General features: G+C 38.2%; 1 protein-coding gene and 1 non-coding gene across 5 annotated transcripts in view; both read right to left on the reverse strand.

The window, feature by feature from the left end:
* Positions 1-1,701: 1,701 nt before the first annotated feature.
* NADK2 (NAD kinase 2, mitochondrial) overlaps positions 1,702-27,304 on the reverse strand; it is a 55,377-nt gene continuing 29,774 nt past the window's right edge. For 2 of the 4 annotated variants that reach the window (XM_012932050.2, XM_055146577.1), the window contains exons 8-13: positions 25,647-25,712; positions 24,344-24,439; positions 11,748-11,803; positions 11,551-11,604; positions 8,016-8,139; positions 1,702-5,426 (exon numbers count right to left, since the gene is read on the reverse strand). In XM_012932050.2, coding sequence (XP_012787504.2) covers positions 5,288-5,426; positions 8,016-8,139; positions 11,551-11,604; positions 11,748-11,803; positions 24,344-24,439; positions 25,647-25,712 — 535 coding nt within the window. In that variant the 3' untranslated portion in view covers positions 1,702-5,287. The remainder of the gene's footprint in view (positions 5,427-8,015; positions 8,140-11,550; positions 11,605-11,747; positions 11,804-24,343; positions 24,440-25,646; positions 25,713-27,304) is intronic. The other 2 variants (XM_055146606.1, XM_055146595.1) reach the window with 1 other exon arrangement.
* On the reverse strand, positions 20,244-20,361 carry LOC129401018 (U6atac minor spliceosomal RNA). The gene has a single exon (XR_008628047.1). It is a non-coding gene; the product is annotated as a U6atac minor spliceosomal RNA (small nuclear RNA).

Below are 27,304 nucleotides of genomic sequence, written 5' to 3' on the forward strand. Positions count from 1 at the left end.
TGATGCCCACTCAATACCCCTATTGCAAACCACAACACCCAAAAGGAGAGAGAGAGAACAAATTGGAATGCCCTGCCACAGAGGCGGGGTGGGGTGGAGTGGGGGGGATACTGGGTTCATTGGTGGTGGAGAATGGACAGTGGTGGAGGGATGGACTCTCGAACATTACATGAGGTAAAAACAAGCACAAAAATGTGTGAATCTGTAACTGTACCCTCACAGTGACTCACTAATTAAAAAATTTAAAAAATAAAATAAATTTTTAAAAAAGAAAGAAGGGCTTTCCTATGTTGACTGTACTACCTCCAATGTGTAGTGGCTACCCCCAATGCTTGGAGGTTGGGCTAGTCGAGATGGAGCTGGAAGAGACTAGCATGGGACCAGGAGGAGACAGGAATGAGGGGCAGTGTGAGACTGGATTGGGGAACTTAGTGAGACTGGAACGGGCGCATGGGGAGAAAAGAATAAACAGCACCTGATCACCAACCCGCCTGGTGGCCCTGCTCCCTCCTTCATGCTCTGTTGGCGATGGCTACAGACCTGGGAGGGGAAGCGGCTCGCGGCCACTGAATGCACGTGGAGAGAGACCACCCCACCGCCACTGCTCACATACTTATTCTGTGATTACACATCTGGCTCTTATTTTGTGAACTTAACATACCATACCTGCTGTGTCTATCACTCCAGTCCTTCCAGTTCTCTTTTTAATTAGAAAATTACTATTTATCAAGTCTCTCCTACCAAATAGCATGTAACATCTGGCAGTTACTTTCACTTTTTTCTTTTCATGGTGTGTTAATGTCTGCCTTTGGTCCTTAACGCCTCCATCTCTTACATTCTTGCCACAAATTATAGGGTTACTCTAAGTGCCAAGTTTTTTTCTGGATAATAAATCTTGTGTCCCTTCTAGTGATTGCTATTTCAATTCAGAATTCGCTCAAGGACAGCACAGGGAAGCACGGAGCATATGAAGAAAGGCCCGGGAGCAAGACCCTAGAGAAAATCCCTGTCTACTGGACACCCTCGCCCTGAACAAGTGAAAGAGCAACTTCCTCTTTTCTTAGCATTCCTCCCCTCTCCCCACTACCCAACTATTTCTAAAAGTCAAAGAGCTCTTTTCTCTAAGAGGCTGACATTAGGATGCCACTTTGAAGCCTTAACGTCTAGACTGACTTCATTATATGGCTTTACTTTTCTTTTTTTTTTTCAGCTGTTTTTTACATTTTAATAAACTTAAATATTAAGATTCTATTATTTTAGTACTTCTCAAATTCCAGAATATTTAATTTATAATTGTGAGCATTAAAATCATTTTAAGATTTTGAAGGGGACTATGAGGAAGACTAAGGCAGTCTAATTTCTTTTTTTTTTTTTTCATTTTTATTGAATCACTGTAAGATAGTTACAAGCTTTCATGGTTGGGTTACAATCACACAATGATCAAACACCCATCCCTCCACCAGTGCACATTCCCCACACCAATATCCCCAGCATACCCTCCCTTTCTCACTCTCCCCATCTCCATGGCAGAAAATATTCCCTATGCTTTTGAACATTATGGCTAAGGCAGTCTAATTTCCATAGTCATAAATTAAGAGGAATAGAACATATATCCTATCAATTACCTTCTATTTATGTTATCTACCTAATAGGTATTAGCCAGGCATTTATATCAGCTTTACGGTGCTTTTTTTTTTTCACTCAAAGCTATTGTGTCTTCCTGTGTCTAACACTTCATTGTTCAAATGTCCTGAAGTGGTCTTTTTATGATCCCAAGTTTTGATTTTATTATTTACTTACTGGTACTGACGTTTGAGTTTAAAAAGAGAGAAACTATAGTAAGTGTAGTTTGGACCACACTTACTCAGAGATCAATCCTGGCCATAGCTAAGGACCAGGGATTAAAGCCAGTCAGTGGTATGCAGGGCAAGTGTCTTCTGTGCTATACTCTATCTCTGACCCCCAAAAGGGAGAAATAATTAGCTATAACTTATAAAATCTACTATAAAATAATCAAATTAACACTTAAATATTTTCATTTACTTTCTCCTTTTATTTTCTTAAAATATGTAAAGCTCATGACACACACAAATGCTCTTGATACCTTCTACTGGTGTAGAAAAGTTAATGAAACTTTTTCTTTATATCACTTACTGTCATATTAATGGGATATTCCTTGGACAACTAAGTTTCTTGGTAGTTGTCATTTCTGAATACTATGATACATATGTTATAATACTATGGCACATTTTTTTTTAGTATTTAGTTATAAATTTATTGCTTTCACTGTGAAGCAATAAATATGCCTATAACTTTATATCTGCAACGAGAATGCTCAGTGGGTTGAATATATACTTAGGATGGTCCTAACCCCACATGGTCCTCTGAACATTACTAGGAATGACCCCTGAACACTGATGGTATGGTCCCAAAACCAAAAATCAGAAATTTATATATGACAATTATTTTCAACTCAAGTAATTTTTTTTCAGAAAAATGTGTGTTAACTCTACTTATTGTATTCTTATTTATTTTGAAAAGTAAAATCAATGGAAATTCTTTATACTTGAAGGCATGTATTATGATTTGATTTACTGTAGTCTTTATGTAGTATCCCACCTGCACGGCATAGCCTGGCAAGCCCCCTGTGGCATATTCAATTGCCAAAAACATATGCCAAAAGTCTCACAATGGAGATGTTACTGGTGCCCGCTCGAGCAAATTGATGAGCAAGGGATGACAGTGCTACAGTGCTACAGTCTTTATAAATGAAACATCAAAAATATTAGGTCTAAATTCTGTGGCATCTATAACTACCAAGTAAGCACTTTGACAACATATGAAATCATGATTCCTAATGGGGAAATAATGAATTCCCAAAGCCAGTGGAAACAAAGAACATGAGACCTGGTATCCAGAAGGAAAATGTCTCTTGAGGGGTCTGGGGAATAGGAGACAGGGAGGGGACAACAACTATGGTGGATAGAAGCAGTCAACTGGGGAGGAAGAGGTGCTGAAAGGTGATAAAGTGATATGTATGAAACCTTATCAACAACAGTCTGGAAGCCACAGTGCACAAACATACATTTTAAGAAGTGTCCCTCAGAGATGCAGACTGGTGGGTAGGAGGCAGATAGGTGGAGGGGGCAACACTGAGGGAGGGGAGTGGGCACTGGCGAATGGACTGGTGTTAACATAATGTATGCCTGAAACTGTGATGAAATAAAAAAATAAGTAAAGGGGGGAAAATGATTTTATGTCAAATGAAGTAAATGAAATCAACAGGGCACAGAATAATGCATGGCAGCAGAAGAAAAAAGACATTTGAAAGACATTTGAAATAACATTTCAGGAAAATATTCAGGAAAAGAGTCTTCAAATAATGACTCCCATAAGGGTTAAGATAATAAATGAAGTAAAAATAGGCAAAACAGTGGTTTAATTTTATTCACATACAGTTGCCATTGAAAGGTTAACTCATTTATAAGAACACATTTGCTCTGCTAACATCCTTTGCTTCTTATGACTTCTTACATATAAATTCCCACCAAAGAGCAGAAATGTTAGAAGTTATGTTACAAATGAAGCAAACATTTAAGTAATTTTATAAACCTTTCAAGTATGGCTTATGAACAGTTTTACACAGCAGGTTACCTTTCAATATGCGATATATTAACAGATTTATGGTACCATTTGGGACAGATTTCCTTATATTAAAGATGGAATTTTTCTGTCAAGAAGGTTTTAGACATATATTAGAGGAAGTTTCTATACTGTATGGTATCTTAAGAATATTGTCTGTAAATCAGACCAGAAACTAGATTCAGCTCTGAGAAAGCACTAATTTTAATTATACACATGTAAATCCTTTGTTATGAGTGTCTACAAAAATATTCTTAGAAAGACATAATCCTGTTCTGGATATACATTAACACCTAGATTAATGTTGTACAGTAACATAAAAAAAATCTGACAAGAACATGTTAAATGTTAACAAAACACCACAGAATTTACTTCTGTGCTCACAGAACTCACATTCTATCAGATATTCTGTTTCATTCATCAACATATTTCCAGCACCTGACACAGTACATAGCACAGAGAGGGCATTCAATAAATATTTCAACGACTGAACAAATTTTTTAAAGCAAGTACAAAAAAAAGCAGGTAAAAATCTGAATATAGTACATGAGAATTCTGACTCTCATGCTGCAATAACGGGTGCTTTTGTAGAAATTCTAAGATTAAGTAGGTCAAGAATTAGATAATTTCCTCCAAAAATAAATTATCATAATGGGCAAAAAATAAAAACATTAAAAGTTTATCTGCAAAAGCTAATGTGTGTGTTTAAGATGAACTTAGTAAGGCAATTCCAAAACTAAAGTTTTGCATATTTACTAAACAATTCGTTTCTGACAATATTTCTAATGTAAGAAAATAATTTTGAAGGTGATAACAAACTCCTAAGATAATGTCTAATCAGTTTAATATTCTTTGAATGTTGGAGAGCTGAATATAAAAGAAATCTATTAAACTCAATCATTTTTTTAAATTATGTGTCAAAAATAGCTACCTGAAGATTAATACATTTGTAATAACATTATGATTTTGTCCGAAGATGTTACTTCACGCAATTGTCAAAATTAACCTGAAAGCTAATTTAATGAAAATTTCTACAAATAATTTCAAAAGTAATTGAGCCTTAAATCAAAATAGTCAACAATATTATTATGTTCTAAATTAGAAAATTCTTAGCACATATTAAAAAAAAACATGTACTTATTTCACTTAGGTCAATGTTGAGAATTATCAAAGTTCTCCATCATTAAATTTTTTTAAAAATCTTGATTCTTAAGTACTATAAAAATAGGTATTAGTCAAACGATAAAGTGTTTGGACTGACCAATTTCACAAAGTTAGGAGGAATGAAAAGGAAGGAAAAACAAACTTATATAGTTAAATTTCAAATCCTAAACATTTAATCCTTTATTTGGGCCTACCTCTAAATTTAAAAAAAGATACCAGCACTCTTGCATACCAATTGTAAACAATATAAAAATTTCACTGGTATCAATTCTGATCAGTTTAGTCCATCCTTTTCTTACATGGTGAATACATGTTTTCATTAGCATCCACAGAAGAATAATGCAGATCTTACTTCCTTGGTCACCTTTGAACCCAGTGCAAACCAGTCTCAACAATAACCAAAAGTTGGAGCTTTGTGGATGATTGTTTCTAAAGTAAAAGTATTTCTCCATTTTTCCAAAATGTCACCGAAGGAAATCTGTCACTGTTCTAGAAGCACAGTTCGAAGCTCATCTTCTTTATTGATCATCATGGAAGCAATTGCTCCATCATTGAATTCAAAAGAAGTTCCTCCGTCCACCACCATACAGGCATCCCAACACCGAGAACGAACAGAAACCCTAAGTAGCAACAAACATCTTATTAAATACTAGTTTTGTTAACTTGGAATAATACTCTTCATTAAACTAGCAGATTTAGCTTTTAAAATCAGACTTTAAAAATCAAGTTTCTCTTTGGTGAGGGAGAATTAATGGTTAGTAAATATATGGGTAAATTATCAAAAATCTCCAAATTTTAGTATTCAGGAATACTCCATCCAGACAAGAAGTTCAGGGGTTATGATACCCATCGTCTTTCTTCCCCCAACAGTGATGCCTGTTGTAGGAGTGTGTGTGCTAGGGGTGGGTATGCACCGTGGGGGTCACTTTAGGCCATACATGGTCCAGGCAGCGGTGCATTATTCAGGGGACATCAGGACTATACTCAAGTGATGTTCAGAGGCTCAAGGAGCCAGAGATCAAACTCAGCAATCTGCTAGTCACATGCTCACACCTATGAGTCATATCTCTGGGCCCTACAGTTAGATTTTTTTAAAGATAATTACAAGTATGTAGTTATGTCCATGTAAAAATTTTTAAATTAGATATTAACACAAGAGACACAGATTATTAAGGTACTGCTTGATGAATGCACTTGTGTAGTGATACATTACACATGAAAGTACACATCTCAAGAGGTGAGATGAGGGTGACAGATGTGCTCAGGCATGCCACATGGGACCAAGCAGCACATGGGCTCAGGCAGCATATGTGCCTAATTTTCACTACTGTATAAAAACACTTCCATGGCATGGAAATGATCTTTTCATGGGCATTCGGGTATTTATCTAATCGGAATAATGCTATTATGCATGGCATAGTCCTGAACGTGTCTTCCTGAATAGACTTCTGCTGGTAGATGCCTCAGGATGTAATTACTGAGTCACTACATATGGTTTATTCAGCTTTGGTAAATTGGTTGCCAAGTAATTTTCCTAACTATGCCTAACATGCCCAATAGTAATATAAGAACGTTCCAGTTGCTACATCTTACCAACAATTTACAATTCTGAAGGCTATATGTGAGATCAGATTATGTACTTTAATTTCTACTCTTAGGATGGATAATAAGGCCTAAGGCATTTTCACATGCTTATCAACCATTTGGATATTCTCTTTGATCAAATGTCTTTTCCAAATTTTTGGCTATTTTTCTACTTGGCTATCTGTATTTTTTATGATTTATAGATTTTTTTTTTTTTGCTTTTTGGGTCACACCTGGCGATGCACAGGGGTTACTCCTGGCTCTGCACTCAGGAAATTACCTCTGGCCATGCTCAGGGGACCATATGGGATGCTGGGATTTGAACCCGGGTCGGCCGAGTGCAAGGCAAACGCCCTACCCACTGTGCTATCTCTACAGCCCCTGATTTATAGATTTTTAAATATTCTGGATATCGTCACTGGTTGATACTGCAGATAACTCAATCTATGGCTCACCTTTCATTTTCTTAATGGCATTTTCATTAGCAACTTGTTAATTCTAATTTATAGTTTATCAGCCTTTGTTTTTAAATTGCTCCTTATGCATTAAGAAATACTTTTGAAATGCTGTCATGAATATTTTTTAATGGGTCCTTATAGTCTCATCCCAACTAAATAGGAAGTTGTTAATCAGAAATTCATTCTGAAATGAGTAATAATTTTAATGATTTTTTAAAATGAAATTTTTCTTTTGAGTGTCTTTCTTGGAAATAATATTTTGACAAAGAGAAAATATAAATGCTGTAAAGCAGCAAGCACTTGAATGAAACTGTCCTTTACCTAGATTACATTTTATCCCATCATTATGGGAGATTTTCTTGTTAGTTTGGAAAAGTGATCAACTTTTACGCAATTAAAAGCTAGGCATTTATGTATATACTCTCCTCTCAAAAAATAATCTAAGGCAAATTCAACAGGCAGGGGAGGGTGTTCAATTTTAGGGAAAATAAATTAGTCACTAAATAAAGTTGTTTTATAATCAGTTTCTCTTAAAATAATTTGATCTTATTGTGTCTAGGTACATTTAAAACATAGACAAATTCACATCACCCAATTAAGTAACTACGGTCCTGGGCCAAGCAGATTCAAAAGGCCAACGCCCAGGTTTTGCACTCGGAAAGCTTGGCTTCAATTCCCAGCGGTGCCTGGCTCCCTGTGCTGCCACGAGCAGCCTTAGAGCACCAAGTCCTGAAGAGCCCCGAGCACCACCAGGTGTGGCCCCAAACGAATAAGTAAGTAAACATGTTCCTTCTGGTGACTTAAGTTTTAGTTTCTCTAAAATGAGGAATTGTGTCAAAAACTTAATTCTTCTTCAGATTAGCCTGACACCTCATTACATGCACAGGATCTATTTTTCATGCTAGATTCTACTAGAAAGAGTGAATTTACTGAAATGGGATTTCTTTTAAATAGCATGTGTGCTTTCTTTATTTTAGTAGTTCTCTGTTTTGCTGGTCCCGAGCGAGGCCTTCCCAGCAGGACTCCATCTGGCAGCAGAGAGGCCAGGCGGTGCTGGTAGCCAAACCCAGAGGGCTGTGCATGTGCCCCAGCCCTCCGAACACTCACCCACCCCGGGCTGCTCTATGATCACAAGAGACAAAAACAAACCAGACACTGGAAGCTTACTTGGAGGTGTAACAACGCTGGCGACTGCTGGAGAAAACTCTATTTGATATTGGTTCTCGAATACTGAAAAGGATTTTTGGTTCTTCTGGACTGTAGAGCAGCGATTCATTATATTCATTTGTTACTAGGAAGAAAAAGAAAAAGTCACGCATTCGATAAAAGACTATCACTTCTGAAAAGTATGAAATAGAATCTGGATACTATCCTCAACTTAAAAGCGGTTCTATTCCAAGTCTTTGGGTAGCAATCTTCTGGGGAGTCATATGTTCTATGTTAAAAAAAAAAAATCTTACAAGAATTAGGCTCCAAGATCAGTCACTCAATCCAACATAACCCACAGTTCAGCAGAGACAGGTAGATTTGGGGGTGAGGGGTGGCAGGAAACAAATGTAGTAATTAAGCAGAAATAGGGGACTAGTTTGTGATACTCAAAATGGATTTTAAGCTGCCACATTCCCTGCTCTGGGCCAAGTTCTTTTCGAAAATATCATATCAAAGGGTTGTTGTTAAGTATAAAAATTGTTTTAAAGAAAAGATTTCTTAAGTACAATGACTAGTTAACACTCTTGACAAGTGGATTCTTCACATGACAAGCAATATGTTTTCTCTAATAAAACTGTCATGAGCCAAAAGTCTTTAAAAACTCTTCAGACCAAAAGTAGACTATAGACTGAACATAATGGCCACTTAATACCTCTACTGCAAACCACAACACCCAAAAGGAGAGAGAGAGCAAAAGGGAGTGCCGTGCCACCAAGGCAGGGTGGGGTGGGGGTGGTCGGAGGGAGCCTGGAACCATTGGTGGTGGAGGGATGGGCACTGGACCATTGTATGACTGAAATGCAAGCACGAAAGTTTGTAAGTCTATAATTGTACCTCACGGTAACTCACTAATAAAAAAATTTTTTTAAATATCTTGTTTGACAGAAGAAAAAAAATAAAAACAAAAAATTAAAAAAAACTGTTCAGACCAGTTGTCTCTCTAAACATGAGATCTGCACGCAAAGCACAAAATGGTTAAAGATGAGGATATAAAGAATTTATAGTTCAGTTGAGTGCTACATTAGAAGACTTGACAAAATGATCTTTATCAGAATGTCATTTGAATTCTGATTCTTTTTTAAGAAATCTAGTTTCAGGGACGATAGTACACCGGTTGTACATTGTACGTTGAACGATAGTACCACGGGTATGGTCAAGCCAAGTTCAATGTCCAGCATCCCACATGGTTTTCTGAGCCCCGCCAGAAGTGATCCCTGAGCACAGACAGAGACACAAGTAGGCCCGGAGCACTGCTGAGGGTGGTCCATAAATCAAAAACAGAAAAAAAACTTAAAAATCTAATTCACTGTCAAAAACAAACTCTTGCCTTGCCAGTACTGCACACACAAACTGTGAGCTTGAAAGGAGTAGCTTGCTGACGTATCTCAAATAGTCACAACACCATTCTCTACTGCTTCTGAAGAGAATCAAGTCTGCCAAAGATTCAGTAAAGCATCATACTTGTTTATAAAAAAAAAGTCTTGCTCTTCAAGCCCGTGTTCTCCCTTGACCATGTATCTTGCTTACTTGTCTCTAGGCATGTTTTAAAATCTAATATAGAGAAGCCCATGTTCTTTCTTAAACATCTACTTCTCCCATTCTCTCCCATCACATCTTTCTAAGAGAATTTTGTTCAATTAAAACTATCTTGCTGCTCCCCTGCCCCAATGAGACCCCAAGTTGCCACCCATGAACGGCCCGTTTATTAAGCTCCTTAATGGTCATGATCCCAGAGACACACAAACAAATCTCGGAACCCAGAGGCTTTGGGCAGAAATCCCTCCAGACTTAATTATTAAAATTTCAGAATTATATGCTATTCATAATCAGCAATAGAAAACAAATTTTCCAATGTTGCCTTTTTAGCAGGTCTCAGTGTTGGGGGAAAATCCCAAATAATAATGGTGGGTCTGGTGTCAAAATATTGAATGTAATCAAAATAGAGAGAGAGTCATGTGGAAATCATCAGCCACACAGGTTGGGGGAGGGGTGGGATGGGGGGTATACTGGGGTTTTTGGTGGTGGAAAATGTGCACTGGTGAAGAGACAAGTGTTCCATCATTGTATGACCAAGACTTAAACCTGAAAGCTTTGTGACTGTTTTCACGGTGATTCAATAAATAAATTTATTAAAAAGAAAAAAAAAACCCTAAAAAAAAACTATCTTGCTTCAGTTAAAAAAAATTACTATGTTTCATATATAACCTTAAACAGATTGATAAACCTGATGTCATTTTATGTTTTATAATAAATAACTAATAGAATGATTGTTTCTTTTCTTTGATGCAGAGTCAATGTTAATGCTAGCTCATAAGCCATAATTAAAATATTTTTTAGGTCTCACAAGTTAAAAGAGAGAGATCAAAGGGACTTCAGAGATTTAGTCCTGCTTTTAAACAATAAAGTAAACTCTATCCTAATAAAACAATTTAATGTAGAAAACCAAAATATCTAAATCTACTGGTACTATTAAAATATTTTATCATGTACTGAACTAAATAATGTGATATGAAAAATCTATAACCTAGGAAATAGATACAACAATTCTTGCAACAATTCAACACACACACACACAGTGTCAATTTTATTTTGGTCTTGAGGCCACATCTTCAGGCTTCTATCTATTCAGGGGGTGGCTATTCCTGTCTTGGTGCTTGGGAGTTGCCCCAGGCACTTCGGGGACCAGCTCATGTGGTGCTGAGGATGAACCTGTGGTTCTGACACGTAAAATATGCACCCCCGCCCCCTGAGTTACTGCCCAAGCCCCAGTTTTGTACCCTTTTGAAAAACTAATTTACCTTGAATTTCTGTGTATGGTTTTTCAGTTATAAAGACAGTAAGAATTAGAGCTTCAGTCTGAGGAATGTGTATATATAGAAAGGAGCCTAGTGAAGAGAGGATCTAGTATATGAAAAGTTCGCACACATATAAATGTGATTTGCACTTTCAGAATTTGATTTCGGGGGCAGGGATATACGCCAAAGGGCTGATGCAGAGGCTTCACATCTGGGAGCCCTGGGTTAGACCCTGGCATCACAAGGGCCCCATGCTCTATTGGGAGCAACTGCAAGCCAGGATCACACCTGGCCTGATCGCCCCACAAACTTACACAGAGAGACAGTGGTACTGGGGTGGGATGCACTGTATTGTGAGATACATTTTGGAGAGATATAATACTGTATTCCTAAAAAAAAATGTTGTAAACCAACATTTCATCAGTTAACAAAAAGTACTATATTTATTAGACAAATGCACTTTGAAATAAAAACATACTAGGGGAGGAGCTGGAGAGATAGCACAGCACGTAGGGTGCTTGCCTTGCATGCACCTGTCCCAGTTTCAGTCCCAGGCATCCCATCCCAGCCAGGAGTGATCCCTGAGCACAGAGCCAGAAATAAGCCCTGAGCACCAATAGGTGTGGCCCCAAAACAAACACAGAACCACAGTAACATCCAAAAACGTTATACAGAATGAGAATGATTTTGACACTGACCTTTTTCTACCAGTTCTCTGTTTAATGGAACAGTTAAATTTCCCTGTCGTTTTGCTATTGAAAGAGGAAAGGGGGGGAAAAAGATAATTAAATATTTTGGATAGCTACCAAAATAAAACATAGTAACATAATACAATTATCATAACATAGATATGATGATATGATAACAACTATCGTAACAATATATTGGTACTCACCAATATTTAAGACATCTTCCACAGCTTGAGTTGCAACCCTATTAATATTAAATGACCTAGAAATAAACACCACACAAATTAGTTCTTCATTCCAAAAACATACTAGAAATGAAAATGAAATAATCTACTAGAAATTAAAATGAAATAATCTACTTAATATATAAAGAACTCCTAAGGATTTGTGAGGAAATAACCAGAAGATAAAGCTAATACCCCCAGTTTAAAATAGTTCGAGGGGTCCGGGAGAGGCTAAAAGGCTGAGCGCACATACCTCATATGTAGAAACCTCAGCTCCAACCCTGCCACTACATGGTTCCCAGCTGCCCCCAGTCCCGTCCAGCCCAGGAACTAATGGGGACAGCCCCTAACCTCTTTAGTTTGGGGGCCAAGAGTAGCCCCCAAACTAAAATATAATAATCAGTGAAGGGCACAAGCATTTCATATGCCTATATTTGGCAGGGGCTAAAGTGATAGCACAGTGGTTGGGCGTTCGCCTTTCACGCGGCCGACCCGAGTTCGATTCCTCCGCCCCTCTTAGAGAGCCCGGCAAGCTCTCCGTGCGTATTGGATATGCCAAAAACAGTAACAATAAGTCTCTCAATGAGAGACATTACTGGTGCCCACTCAAACAAATCAATGAGCAACAGGACTCTCAATGAGAGACATTACTGGTGCCCGCTCAAACAAATCGATGAGCAACGGGATGACAGTGACAATGATATTTGGCAGAGGTGGGGGACGCCTTTAGGGGTCACATCTGGTGGTGCTTCCCTGGGGGCTCCTCCCAGTTCCCCACGCCCTCTGCCTATTAAGCCATGGCTCTAGGCCTAGGCTGTGCTTTTTAAAATGTTCAAACTTTATTCATACTTAAGGAAAGGCAAATTAAAGCAAATTTTTTGAAACTTTTAAGAACTTAAGAGCAAATAATGAACGGGCATGAGTCGTGGAAAACAAGTAGTCTCATACAGGGATGGGACTGGAGAAGTCATAGCTGACTGCAATTCTGCATTACTAAATTTTTTTTTTTGGCTTTTTGAGTCACACCTGGCGATGCACAGGGGTTTCTCCTGGCTCTGTACTCAGGAATTACTCCTGGCGGTGCTCAGGGGACCATATGGGATGCTGGGAATCGAACCCGGGTCGTCCGCATGCAAGACAAACGCCCTACCCGCTGTGCTATCACTCCAGCCCCTCTACATTACTAAAATTTTAAATGAACCTATTTTTCAATTCAGTCATGTATCCTGAAACATTTGCATATATAACAAAACACGTGTAAGGAGGGGCCAGAGAGATAGTACAGGAGCTGAGGGGCCTGCCTGGCACGGGGTCAACCCCAGTTCGGGCCCCAGCACCACATGTCCCTCACAGGGAGTGGCTCTGGAGCACTCCTAGGGGGGCCTGGATAGTCCCCAGCACCCCCAGCACTCCAGGGCCTCAGGAGCTGAGCATCCTTAGAGCCTGAAACCAAACCACGGCCCCGTTGTCTGAGAATCAGCAGGGGCTCCCCCACATCTCGCCCCCAGGCCTCTTGAGCACCATCTGCGATTTGTCCCCACCCCCGCCAAAAGTACGAAGATATTTATTGAAGTCACTGTCATTGTCATCCTGTTGTTCATCAATTTGCTCAAGCGGGCACCAGTAATGTCTCCATTTGTCCCAGCCCTGAAATTTTGGCAGCTTCTCCTTACTCGTCTTTCCCAACGATTGGAGGCTCAGGCTCAGGGGAATGAGACCTGTCAATGTTACTATATTCGGCATATGGAATACACCATGGGGAGCTTGCCAGGCTCTTTCGTGTGAAGCATTATTTATAATACTAAATAACTCATATATATATATATATGTAGGGAGCTGGTTAATAAACGATTGCTAGCCAACAGAATACTACACAGATACTACAGTTTGCTAAGTTCAAAGACCAAAGGTAGAGTGGGCAAGATAGAACAACAGGCTGCATGCTGGGCTCTGCACACAGGAGGGGAGATCCCTGGGACATGGGGTGCCAAACAATGCACTGCATGTAACTACTGGGTATGGCCCAGAAAACAAACAAAACTAACCATGGGTATAAAAAACAATTATGCACATATGTATTGTTTGTGCCTGGAGATTAGTACTAGAGAAATGAAATGGTAAAAGGGACTAATTTCATTTTACACCCTTTTTATACTATTTAAACTTAAACTTAATTTTTAAAGATGCATAAGTATTTCTTTAAATTATGAGTTTCCTTGAAGGTAAGAAATCTGTTTTGAGGGGGGACTTATGGTGCTGCCAATGGCCACTCCCACCAATTAGACAACCAAGCCAGTAGTTCAAACTCAACCCTCACTTCCCGAACCCAAATTCCCAGGGGCCTCCAGGGCAGTGATGCAGGAATTGAACCTGGGTTGATCATGTGCAAGGCAGGTGTCTTAACCCCTGTGCCATTTCCCTGCCCTGAGAAATCTGTTACCAAAATGATGCCTCCCTTAAACACTTAAAAGCAAATCTTAACACAAATAAGTGTTCTATAGGTAGGCAGTTCTATAGTGGGGTCTATATGTTAAAGAAAGGTGACTCTTTACTTTTCTTCTTAAAAGTTCTTCCAGGCAATTAGAATTAGAAACCTACTGCTTCATAACATAATCTTCTCATTAATTTTTTTTTGAGAAGGGAGGGTTGGGCTATGCCCCATAGTACTCAGGGTTTACCCCCGGCTCTGCACTTAGGGGTCCCTTCTGGTGAGGTTCAGGGGATCATATACAATGCAGGTCAACTACTTGCATGGCAAGTGTCTTACGTGCCTGCAGTAGTTCTCTCTCTCTCTCTTTCTCCCTCTCTCTCTTCTCTCTCTCTCTCTCTCAGAATTTCTTACATGGACTCGACAGATAATCTCAATGAAAAGGAATAAGAAGCTACACAACTATAAACCTAATTCAGTGGTTCTTAACTTTTTTGAGAAGTGAAAATCAGGGGCTGGAGCAATAGCACAGCGGGTAGGGCATTTGCCTTGCATGCGGCCGACCCGGGTTCAATTCCCAGCATCCCATATGGTCCCCTGAGCACTGCTAGGGGTGATTCCTGAGTGCAGAGCCAGGAGTAACCCCTGTGCATCGCCAGGTGTGACCCAAAAAGCAAAAAAAAAAAAAAAGAAGAAGTGATAGTCAGATACTCCACATAAAAACTATCACCCTAAAATTTTCAATTTTTAAGAAATGCAAAAACACTGAATAATCTCTTAAATGCACATATACATATACTTTATGTCAAAAATTCGAGATCATGGAATCAGCTTAACTAAGGAGGTAAAGGACTTGCACAATGAAAACTACAAAACGCTACTTCAGGAAATAAAAGAGGACACAAGGAAATGGAAAGATATCCCCTGCTCATGGATTGGAAGAATTAATATTGTCAAAATGGCAATACTCCCCAAAGCATTGTACAAATTCAATGTGATCCCGATAAGAATACCTTTGACATTCTTCAAAGAAATGGAGCAAGCACTCCTGAAATTCATGTGGAACAATAAGCACCCATGAATAGCTAAAGCAATTCTTGGGAAAAAGAAAATGGGAGGAATCAACCTCCCTAACTTCAAACTCTACTACAAAGCGGTAGTAATTAAAACAGCATGGTACTGGAATAAAGGCAGAGCTGCAGACCAATGGAACAGGGTTGAATACTCTGACACACCCCCCAAATATATGATCATCTAATCTTTGATAAGGGAGCAAGAAATGTGAAGTGGAGCAAGGAAAACATGTTTAACAAACTGTGCTGGCAAAACTGGACAGCTACATGCAAAAAAATGGGCTTAGATCTCCACCTATCACCATGTACAAAAGTCAGATCAAAATGGATTAAAGACCTCAACATCGAACCAGAATCCCTAAGGTACATTGAAGACAAGGCCGGCAAAACCCTCCACGACACTGAAGCCAACGATATCTTCAAAGATGACACACCACTGGCCAAGAAAGTGAAAACAGAGATATATAAATGGGACTATCTCAAACTAAGAAGCTTCTGCACCTCAAAAGAAACAGTGACCAAAATACAAAGACAATCTACAGAATGGGAAAGGATATTTACACAGTACCCATCTGATAAAGGGTTGATATCGAGGATATACAATGCACTGGCTGAACTCCACAAGAAGAAAACTGCCAACCCGATCAAAAAATGGGGTGGTGAAATGAACAGAAACTTTCCCAAAGAAGAAATCCGAATGGCTGAGAGGCACATGAGAAAATGTTCAACATCACTAATCATCAGGGAAATGCAGATCAAAACAACTATGAGATACCACCTCACACCACAGAGACTGGCACACATCCAAAAGAACAAAAGCAACCAGTGATGGCGTGGATGTAAGGAGAAAGGGACCCTCCTATACTGCTGGTGGGAATACCGACTGGTTCAGCCCTTTTGGAAAACAATATGAATGATTCTCAAAAAATTAGAAATTGAGCTTCCACTTGACCCAGCAATACCACTCCTGGGAATATATCCCGGAGAGGCACAAAGGTATAGTAGAAATGACATCTGCATTTCTATGCTCATTGCATTACTGTTTATAATAGCCACAATCTGGAAAAAAAGAGTGCCCCAAAACAGATGACTGGTTAAAGAAACTTTGGTACATCTACACAATAAAATACTATGCAGGTGTCAGAAAAGATGAAATTTGCATAGAAGTGGATCAACATGGAAAGTACCATGTTGAGTGAAATGAGTCAGAAAGAAAGAGACAGACATAGAAAGATTGCACTCATATGTGGAATATAAAGTAGCAGAGAGGTACAAGCTTGCAATGATGCAATATCTGGCAGAAATTTCTCTGGACTTAGTTACTAAAATACTAAAATACAGAAATCCAAAACCGGGCGGCTGCTATTGCAGCCGCTCGACCTCATATCTCTTCATTTTCAGCAATAGAAAACAAATTATCAAATGCTTCCTTTTCAGCAGGTCCGACTTTGGAGAGAGAAACTCCAAACAACAATAGTGAGTTTTTTGTTGAAATATAGAATGTAATCAAAGTAAAGTGAAAGTAAAGTGAAATTTATCAGTTACACAGGTGGAGTGAGGGGCTGGGGAGGTGGGGGATACACTGTGATTCTTGGTGGTGGAATATGTGCACTGGTGAAGGGATGTGTGTTCAAGCATTGTATAATTGAGACTTAAACCTGAAAGCTTTGTAACTTTCCACATGGTGATTCAATTAAAAAAAAAATTAAATAAAAAAAAAATTCGAGATCACAGACCAAATCCCTAATTAAAATCTGTCCCTTGTTGTATTTTACTTTTCACTGTTATCTATCCTCCAGTTTCAGTTTCCGTTTCTCACTACTCTAAGCTCATTCTCTCTGTACCTTTGCTCATCTGCACTATGTGTATAAAACAAAGCATTTTGTGGTTCCTACTTTAATTCAAAGTCAAACTGTATGTTAAGCAAATCTGTAGCTGCATGTGACTTTTTCCTTTAGGTTTACAACCTTCACCAACTTTCTAGTAACTCCCATCTGACAACAGATGTAAACTGTACTAAAAACAACTAAGCTGCACAAATTGAGTCTCATCCTCATCACCTAGTAAAACTTTTGAAGAACATCTTCTTCACCCCTATTAAAGTCTGCTAGGACAGCATTGCAGAGAAAGTAGATTTGCACCATTTTAATAAAAAGAAAACATGAGTTTTTCTATAGTATTTTTTCCTTATGTCCATTTGCACATCATATTTCACACCAGTAAAAGGAAGGAGAAGATTAACACTTCAGAGACACCTGCTATGCATAAGAACCCTACACATTTTGTAGAGGTTTTCACATTTTGAAGCACTGTTTGGAGTAAGAATTTTCTTAATGCAAAGAATGAAAAGCTTTTCATTTTCCCCTGGGATACATAATTAATGCTGATTTTTCTGTCTCCTCTTATCATCCAGCCGAGTAACAACTTTCATTCTAACCAAAGAATTACTGTCAATTCCTGTCACCACACACACACACACAAAAAGGAACTGGTGAACAATATTAATGACACTGTTAAGCCTGACTCATGAACTTCCCACAGGTGAGTCTCCCTGCCTTTCCGCCTTCCCTGCTGTGGGTGAAGTGACACAGGAACTGTAGAAGCATGTTTAAAAGATGACAGACTAAAACAGCATATGGAAGAAGCCTCACCACTTGGAGGAAAGTCTGCTGAGACATCAGAACAAAAACTTTAGTGGCAAACTAGCCTTACCCCACTAAGACTGAGGACTGAGCACTTCATTTCATATTCAAAGCAAGGGTTCAGAAGGTGAGAAAAACAAGCTTTTACATATGTAACAACAATTCAAAGAGTAAAAGAAACGGACTATTTCAATTTTCCTCTCTCTAGTAATTCTTTAGAGGGGTTACAATCCAAAAATCTAGAGTCAAATTCAGAATTTAAACCCTACCATCACCATTTACTAGCCACATGGCTTTGAGCAAGTCAGATAACTTCTGAGTTTTTTTATACTCAAGTGAAAAATTTTATACTAAATTTTTATACTCAATTTATAATCAATTTGTATACAAAAAATTTTATACTCTATTTTTTATACTTAATTTTTTTAATAGTCAAATGCAACAGAAAACTGTGTGGCAGGAGAAGCAGGGACTACTTTTACAAGCATTTAACTTTTTATTCTTTATTCTTTGCTCATTACTAAAAGACTGAAAATTATACCAAAATTAAACACACATCCCCTCAAAGATGAAGTCTAGGCCTATTAGCTTAAGCACTATTGGCATGGTACTATTTTGGGCTGGAGCCATAGCACAGGGGTAGGGCGTTCACCTTTCACGCGGCCGACCCCTGTTCGATTCCTCTGCCCCTCTTGGAAAGCCCGGCAAGCTACCAAGAGTATAGCGCCCCCACGGCAGAGCCTGGCAAGCTACCCGTGGCGTATTGGGTATGCCAAAAACAGTAACAATAAGTCTCACAATGAGAGACGTTACTGGTGCCCGCTGGAACAAATCAATGAGCAATGGGATGACAGTGAAAGTGACTATTTTGTGAAGATTAGCAGGTTTATTTTGATAATTCTTCAATTCAACCTCAACTTTCAAATGATGTGACTTTTCAGATAGCTTGCCCACTCTATTTTATTTCTGGGGTGTTGGATATTGACCCTGTTTTAGGCTTCATGAGTGAATTGTCCCTTTACTTTCCCCCCCCCCCAGAGAAGCATACAGTGCTCTTGCGAACCCCCTAGTTCCCCAAGTTTACCTTTAACCTTTCCTTTGTATTAGTTACTAAGTCAAAAACCTTCTGGTGACTCTGGACTTTGTATTTGAAGTGGATTGCTTGCTTTTCTATTTCCCCATAGCCTTTTGGTATTTTGCTATAGAGCAATGTTCTTTGCTTAAACATAGAAAGACTGTTAATGCTGTTCTCCTAATATTTGGGAGCTGATTGACTCTGAAATATATCTACTCATGGGCATCCGTCATAATTACTCAGGCTTCAGTTGCTTTAGTTCCTAACACCCAAAAGGAGGGGTCCCATCGCAGGACTTGGATGGACCCAGGGCAAGTGGCAAAGCTACCCCCATCACCAAAATAGGACAGCATAGAAAGCATAAAAGCATGGTCTTTGGGCTGGAGCAATAGCACAGCGGGTAGGGCGTCTGCCCTGCACACGGCCAACCCGGGTTTGAATCCCAGCATCCCATATGGTCCCCTGAGCACCGCCAGGTTTAGTCTGAGATTTAAAGTAAAAGCCTTGCTTACCCCTGGGACCCAGAGAACTAAGTTTCAGAATCTGTATCTATTACTGCATTTATCCAAATAACTGCAAGCTTTAATAAAAAGTAAATCTAATTGTTTAATATGTGCAACTATACAGAAAGAGAAAAGCAATACTGATGTCCCTGGGAGACAGTCTCTCTTTGAGTTAATTCCCCCAAGAGAATTGCCTCCATCGAAATACTTTGCCTCTGTAAATGATCAACCACACCTATGTGCGATCCTATTCCTTGAACCCCCTCAGATGTTCTATGAGAGAAGCTCTGCATTAAACGGGCCATTTAGACCATCAGTCTGTGGTCCCCAATCTCTTTGCTCCTCTGCTGCAGAGGCCTGAGGAGGCGGTTCTTGACCACTGAACAAGAACACGTCAAACACCCGAATTTTGAGCTCACAGTGGGGGACAATACCTGGTGGTGTTTAGGACTTATTCTTTTTTTTTTAATTAATTTTATTGAATCACCATGTGGAAGGTTACAAAGTTCTCAGGGTTATGTCTCAATTATACAATACTCAAACACCCGTCCCTTCACCAGTGTCCATATTCCACCACCACCCCCAGTATACCTCCCGCCCCCTCCCACCCCCTAGCGCCTGCCCACGTAAGTGATAAATTTCACTTCATTTTCTCTTTACCTTGATTACATTCCATGTTTCAACATAAAACTCACTATTGTTGTTGAGGTTTCCCCCCCAAAAAAAGACAGTCCTACTGCCAAGAAAGCATTTGATAAAAAAACATTAGTTAGATGCCAAGAAGTAGGTGGCAGTGCCTTAACCGTGTTGCAAGGCTGAAGCCTCTTCCATCCTTGTCAAGGGGAGTGCTAACCTTCTCTCCTTTCATATAACACTAGGACTTATTCTTAACACTGTGCTCAGGGGGTCACGTCTAGAAGGGATCAGAGGTGCAGGGATCAAACCCATGTTGGCCATGTACAAGGCAAGTACACATACATATGTGAATTATATAGGTTTTGACATTAGTTATATGCGACAAAAACCTATTTATGCTTGCCAAACCTTAATTTTTTTTCCTTTCTAAAATGGTAATACTAATACTTTTGGCAGAATTTTGATACAAATCAATCACCACACCTTCTGAATCAGAGAATTCAGGAAACAATATTATTTTATTCCATTTCCCTCATTCTGCTGAAAAGGATCTTGCATAGAAATGCAAAGGTAGTTTATGTTTTAGTCAAGTTTCTTAAATTCCAGGCCAGTATTCTTTCTTACTACACACCACAGTGTTTCTTAGGGGTAAAGCTACTAAGAGATGAAAAGGAAAAGCATCTGGGTAACTCTTTCTCAATTCAGTTTTCAGTAAGAAACATCAGAGTGAACAGAAGAGATATTATGAAAAGGTCAGGAATGTGGCTCACCAGGGCCTGGGTTAGATCTCTGGCAATCAATACCCGCACAACTCCAGAACCACTGGGCGCAGCTCTTTTGGTCCCCCTGAGCATAGCTGGATGTGATCCCCACAACAATTTTTAAAAACTGAAAATAAAAAGATGTTATTATATGAAAGCTACTGATTATAATTGTTTCCAAGGTTAAATATATTAGCTGTTTATAAAATAACATCATAGCATCTCTGAGATAATAACAATTCAAATAATTGTTAAAAGTCACTTTATTTGTTTTTGTTTGGGGGCCACACCTGACAGTTCTCAGGGATCATTCGTTGCAGGCTTGGGGAACCATATGGTATGCCAGAGATCAAACCCAGGTCGACTGTGGGCAAGGCAAGTGCCCTTCCTACCCACTGTACTATTGCTCCAATCCTAAAGGTTATGTGAGAAATGTTCTTATTTTAGAACTGGCCCATGGGAAAATGATATTAGCCAATCTTCCTAAATATATTCTTTCTTTTTTTATTCCAAGAGATCATTCACCAGCCTACCCAGGATATTTTTTTCCTTAATGTGAAGATCTTGTTATCAGGGAAATTCAATGAGCTATCGCTTCACACCAGCGAGAATGACTTCAAAAGAACAAAACAACAAATGGTAGTATGATAATAAAACAAAAGGAACCCTCATTCACTAGTAGTGGAAATGTAAACTGGTTTAGCTTCTATGGAGAACAGCATAAGGAATTCTCAGAAATTTAAAAAAAAACGATCTATTGTATGATCCAGCAATTCCACTCGTAGGTAAATATCCCAAAGAATACAAAAACACTACTCCAAGAACACCTATGGTCACTGCAGTGCTATTCACAATAACTTATCTATGGAAATAAGCCAAGTGTCCAACAACAGATGAGTGGATAAACATGGGGCAAGTATTCACACTGAAATAGTACATTTACACTCTTATAAACCATTATGAACTAAATAAAAATATTTTGAGAATACCAGGAGCTATTGAATATTTTAGAATGAACATATGGGGCTGGAGTGATAGCACAGCAGGTAGGGCATTTGCCTTGCATGCGGCCAACCTGGGTTCGATTCCCAGCATCCCATATGGTCTCCTGAGCAGGGGTAATTCCTGAATGCAGAGTCAGGAGTGACCCCTGTGCATCACCGGGTGTGACCCAAAAAGAAAAAAAAAAGAATGAACATATATGATTACTAAAAATTATTTAAAAACAATATGGGGTAGAAGGAACTAGTAGGGGTACAGAGGAAACATGGTTGCTTATGAAGCCCCTGATCATCATAACAAAAAAGTGAAGGGAAAGGGAATTTAAAAGATTAGCTATTAAAGAAAACAGATTAGACATAAACTGATAATTTCTGAAACTGGCTAATAAGAACATGGAGACTTATTTGTCTACTCGTGCATATATTTGAAATTTTCCACATTAAAGTAATGAAAATATAAAATACAGGAAATAAATATAGGAAATGAAACTTCATTTCAAACTTTCCAAATTTAAAATCTCTTTGATTAAAAAAATTTTAGCTGTTCTTATAAGCATCTAATAATTTTTTCAAAAAGTATGAGGGAGTCTGTATTATGTAATATGGTGCACACCAAAATTAGCCAAGAAGAAAAGTATATAGTCACCACCCCAAATTCCTGAAACTGCCCAAATGAACTAAGCATTAATTCTTAGATACCTAATACTGTGGCAAGTACCATACCTGCTAGGAGTAAAGAGTGCCGGGGGGTGAACAATAAAGGGACTCGTGAGTTAGGTTTATGAAAGGAACTACGTTCTAGGAAATATTTTCTAAAAAGAATCAAATTTAAGACTGAATTTTTCAGTCAGTGGATAGAGAATGGACTCTTCAGGCATTCAAAGTAGGAATAAGTTGTACTGAGCAAAAACAAAAAGCCCACAGAGAACAGGCCTTGTGCTGAGAATTCCAAGTAGCTTATAGTGTTCCCTACGCTGCTGGCAGGGAACGGGCAGGGAAAGACTGGTAAGGTCCTCAGGTCACACTCAGAGTCCAGTACATGGCAAACGGATCATCTGAACACAGGCACAGTCAGCAGAAGTTTTAAGGCACAAAGGCCTCCCCCACCCCAAGAAGCCCATGTCTTCTCTTAAACATGTCTCTCTGTCTGTCTCTCCCTCTCTCCCCCCTTTACACCTCTCTAAATTTCTTTAAATACAACTATTTCACTTTTTTTTTTTTAAGTTTTTAAAGCACTGGGCTGGAGCAACAGCACAGCGGGTTCGATCCCCAGAATCCCATACGGTCCCGTGAGCACCGCCAAGAGTAATTCCTGAGTGCAGAGCCAGAAGTAACCCCTGAGCATCGCCAGGTGTGACCCAAAAAGCAACCAAAAAAAAAAAAGTTTTAAAGCACATCAGGATATAGTCTTATTTATCTACATTTCAGATGTATCACTCTATTGGTAACCCAAACTAAGACTGAACCATAAAGAGGAGGCACAGATAAAATTCAAAATATTGATGAGGTCCAGACCAAAAAAACAGCAGTAGGAACTAAAAGAGAGTGAGGATTTCAGAAATCTCACTCTCGGGATTTAAAATGACGTGCCAAAGGATAAAAAAGACTTCAGAAAGTTTTGAGGAGTAACTGCTTTTCTGTAAAGTATGCAGTCAACCTCAATAATACTGCTATTAAGTGATTCAGGGAATAGAGGAAGAGAACAAAAGATAATACACTCCATTTTAAAGTGTAATATTTAAAGTGCTACCAATATTCTACCCAGCAGGTAATTTTAGAATGAGCATTCTGAATGAGTATTTAGAACGAGTATTCAAGTCAGAAGACAGGCACCAGCAGAGGCTGGGACACACCTGCATGTTACAAAGAGCCTAGATAACTAAGATTCAGGATGCTCAGAGTTATCAGCAATTAGGCCTTTAATGGACAGACCTCTGGCATGTTTTTTGATATTTTACTTTGTTTCCACGTCTTTAGTATCATGCAAATAGTTTTTAAAAGACACATAGTGGGAGCTGGAGCGATAGGAGAGTGGGTAGGGCATTTGCCTTGCACATGGCCAACCCCCGGCATCCCATATTGTCCTCTAAGCGCTGCCAGAGCCAGGAGTTAACCTACCCGAGTATCACCGGATGTGACCAAAAGAGCAACAAAACAAAACAAAACAAAAAAAAAAACTCACATAGTTGCATAAAATAATTCAAAAAACCCCACATAGTTGCATAAAATAATTCTTATCTTTACAAACTTATTCCAGTGTAAAATAATGACCAAATATAAACCACAGCTGTAATCTTCAAAGCCAAGGACTTTAGACACAATCGATGAGTAAAGCAGAAACTGAACAAACTAATATAATGCCAGGTTAACTCTTTGATATGCCAATGTAAGTTATCGAGTAAGCTACATTACTTAAAACACATCACAGAAGTTGATAGGCAACATCCCAGGTTACTCACCAGGCCTTTGAACCCGTTCCAGTACACAAATTGAGCCCTGAACTCTTCTGTTTCTCCCATGGACCATCATCAACTGAGATCTCATAGTAGGAAGCCCTAAGAATTAAGAATATAAAACTGAATTTGCATGGCTTATGGATCACAGCAAATAAAACATGGGACAGTTTCAGAAACAGTGAATCCTAAGTAGGCCAGCTTGGCTTGCACATACCTGACATAACTGGTGTATCAATATGCTAATCCTAATGTTGTACATGTAAAAAAAAACATTTTAATTCTGTATAACTATATCCTTCTTTGATCTATGTTCCTTTATATCAATACTAATATGTCAAAATAGGGGCTTCTGATAAATATTTTTAGCACTGCTGCTATTGTTTTTATGAAATTTAGCCAATATATTACTTAAAATTTAAGAAGAAAAATATAATTTTTACATGAATTTCATTCTTGGTCATTAGCTCCTGAGATATCTAAGTTTGTTAACTAATTCTTCAAGTTATCAGTAGTTTCTACTGAAGCTCTTTTTTAAAGTATTCATAAATACACAAAAATTTATATTCCTTAGAGTAGTTCATTAATGGGTTTTCTGACATGCAAAACTGATAGTATTTCTTTAACTACACAGATGTATAAATCTGCAACTATTCAAAGAACAATGGAAACAAGTAAAAGTTATTTTGTAGACTGAATCTTAAAAATAATGGTGTCACTGATCAAAACTGGGTTGTTTTTCTCCACTAAATAAAAAGTTAAAATAAAATCTTAATTAAAATATAGTCTTTCAAAAATAAGGACAATTACTAGACAATCTCTCAAACACTGACATCATATAAATAATGTATCCCTTATTCTAATCTTTTCCATTTTTCCTACCAGACTCTTAATCTGTGAAGGTTTTACATGATACAATTTCTTTTCACTTTTTTTCGCTGAAGTCAGCGTTCATAAAAGTAGAAGACAAAAGTTCTAATATCAACATTTAGTCTACTTCATAGTTTTGTTATATGTTCTAAATAATAAGAAATTTGAGGCACATTAGGAACCTAAGGTAGCCAAGTCCATACAAATGGCTGCTATTATACTAGAATCACATAGACGTAAAAGTGATTAGGGATAAGTGGGGATAAAAGAGAAGCGAAGGTGATGAGGAAGAGAAGAATAGTCAGGTGAGAGATGTTGAGCCCAAAACAGTGAGCAAATTTAGTGTCATTCTCACATGCAAGTTTATCTAGATTAGTCAACTCAGAGCAGGATTTCTGTTTCAGGGAAAGTATTTTTTTAAGGCAGCAATAAAACTCACAGTCCCTTTAGAGTGGGTATACTTCTTCTTAAATTGTCCACTGCTACAGCCCAAGAATAAGACATTCTAGGTTAGAACAAATAGAAGAAAAGAGAAATAATTGGGCTTTTAAAATGTTCTTAAATCTAAGAACATTATAAATGAGGCAGGAATAATATTGCTGCACATTGTATTTTCCAAGAAAAGCTAAACTTAAAATTTGTTTTCGGGGCCCACTGACATCTCAACATATATAACCTGGAATTAGAACTAGAGTTTATATGATAGTTCTGATGCTAATGATTTACCTAACCTTAGGTAAGTTAATTGAACTCTCCAAATTTCATTTTTTTCCACTAATAAATATAGCTATCTTTCTAATAGAGTAACTAAGAATTAACTGTGAGGATAAAAACTTTCACAGTGCCTGGCTCATAGCAGGCATCCCTTAAAGGTCCCTTTCTGCCTAGAGATCTATTATCACAGAATACTTTATAATAAGTTTTAAAACTTCCCAACAGTTGAGGGGCTAGAGCAATAGCACAGCGGGTAGGGCATTTGCCTTGCACGAGGCTGACCCGGGTTCGATTCCCAGTATCCCATATGGTCCCCTGAGAACCAACAGGGGTGATTCCTGAGTGCATGAGCCAGGAGTAACCCCTGTGCATCACCAAGTGTGACCCAAAAGGCAAAAAAACAAAAAATAAATAAATAAATAAATAAAACTTCCAACAGTTGAACCTTTTGAATAACACCCAAAACTAGCCCAGTGCTGTCCTTATCTTCCTAATGATGAGGTATCAAAGAACACAAAAAAGCAGCAGCATTAGACACTATTTAGGAAATGAGTCAACAGATCACTTATGCCATAAGAAATAAGAGTAACCAACCTAAAATCTCCCCATGGGATTTCACAGAATTCTCAAGCTCATAACTTGTTTTATTTTTTACTTCTTCTATAAGTTATTTTACTTTTAAGTAACTATAAATTATATATATATATAAAAGCTTATGGAAGCTTTTGGAAACTTCTGCCTTTAAAATTAAATAATATAGGGCTGGAGAGATAGCACAGCGGGTAGGGTGTTTGCCTTGCACGCGGCCGACCCGGGTTCAAATCCCAGCATCCCATATGGTCCCCTGAGCACGGCCAGGGGTAATTCCTGAGTGCAGAGCCAGGAGTAACCCCTGTGCATCGCCAGATGTGACCCAAAAAGGAAAAATAAAAAAAAATAAATAAAATTAAATAATATAAGCCATTAAGTGGCTTCCCTAGAATAAGCATAAACTCACAAAAGTTTTACCTTTGTCATCTATTTATTTTAACGAAGATATTTTCCAATCTCATTTAAAGTTGTTGCTCTCTTCTGTCTTAAGTCTTTAGCAATAATGACTAGTTTATATCACTAATTAGTTAGTTTCTTCCTTCTCTCTTTTTTCACATTAAAGTATCCATTATTCATTTCCATATTGCTTCAAACTTGATATGTGGCAAGAAAAAAAACTTTATATATAGCATAAATCTTACTATGTTAAAATAACATATTTTTATACTTTATTATAGTTTAAGTTCTTTAAAGAATTTATTTCTTTAAAGAAAAAATCTTACTTTTAATTTTATGATTATGTATTTTATCACCTTCAAGAAAATTAGACACAACTACCTTTCTCTTATTCAT

Source organism: Sorex araneus, chromosome 1, assembly GCF_027595985.1.
Source record: "Sorex araneus isolate mSorAra2 chromosome 1, mSorAra2.pri, whole genome shotgun sequence".
NCBI lineage: Eukaryota > Metazoa > Chordata > Mammalia > Eulipotyphla > Soricidae > Sorex > Sorex araneus.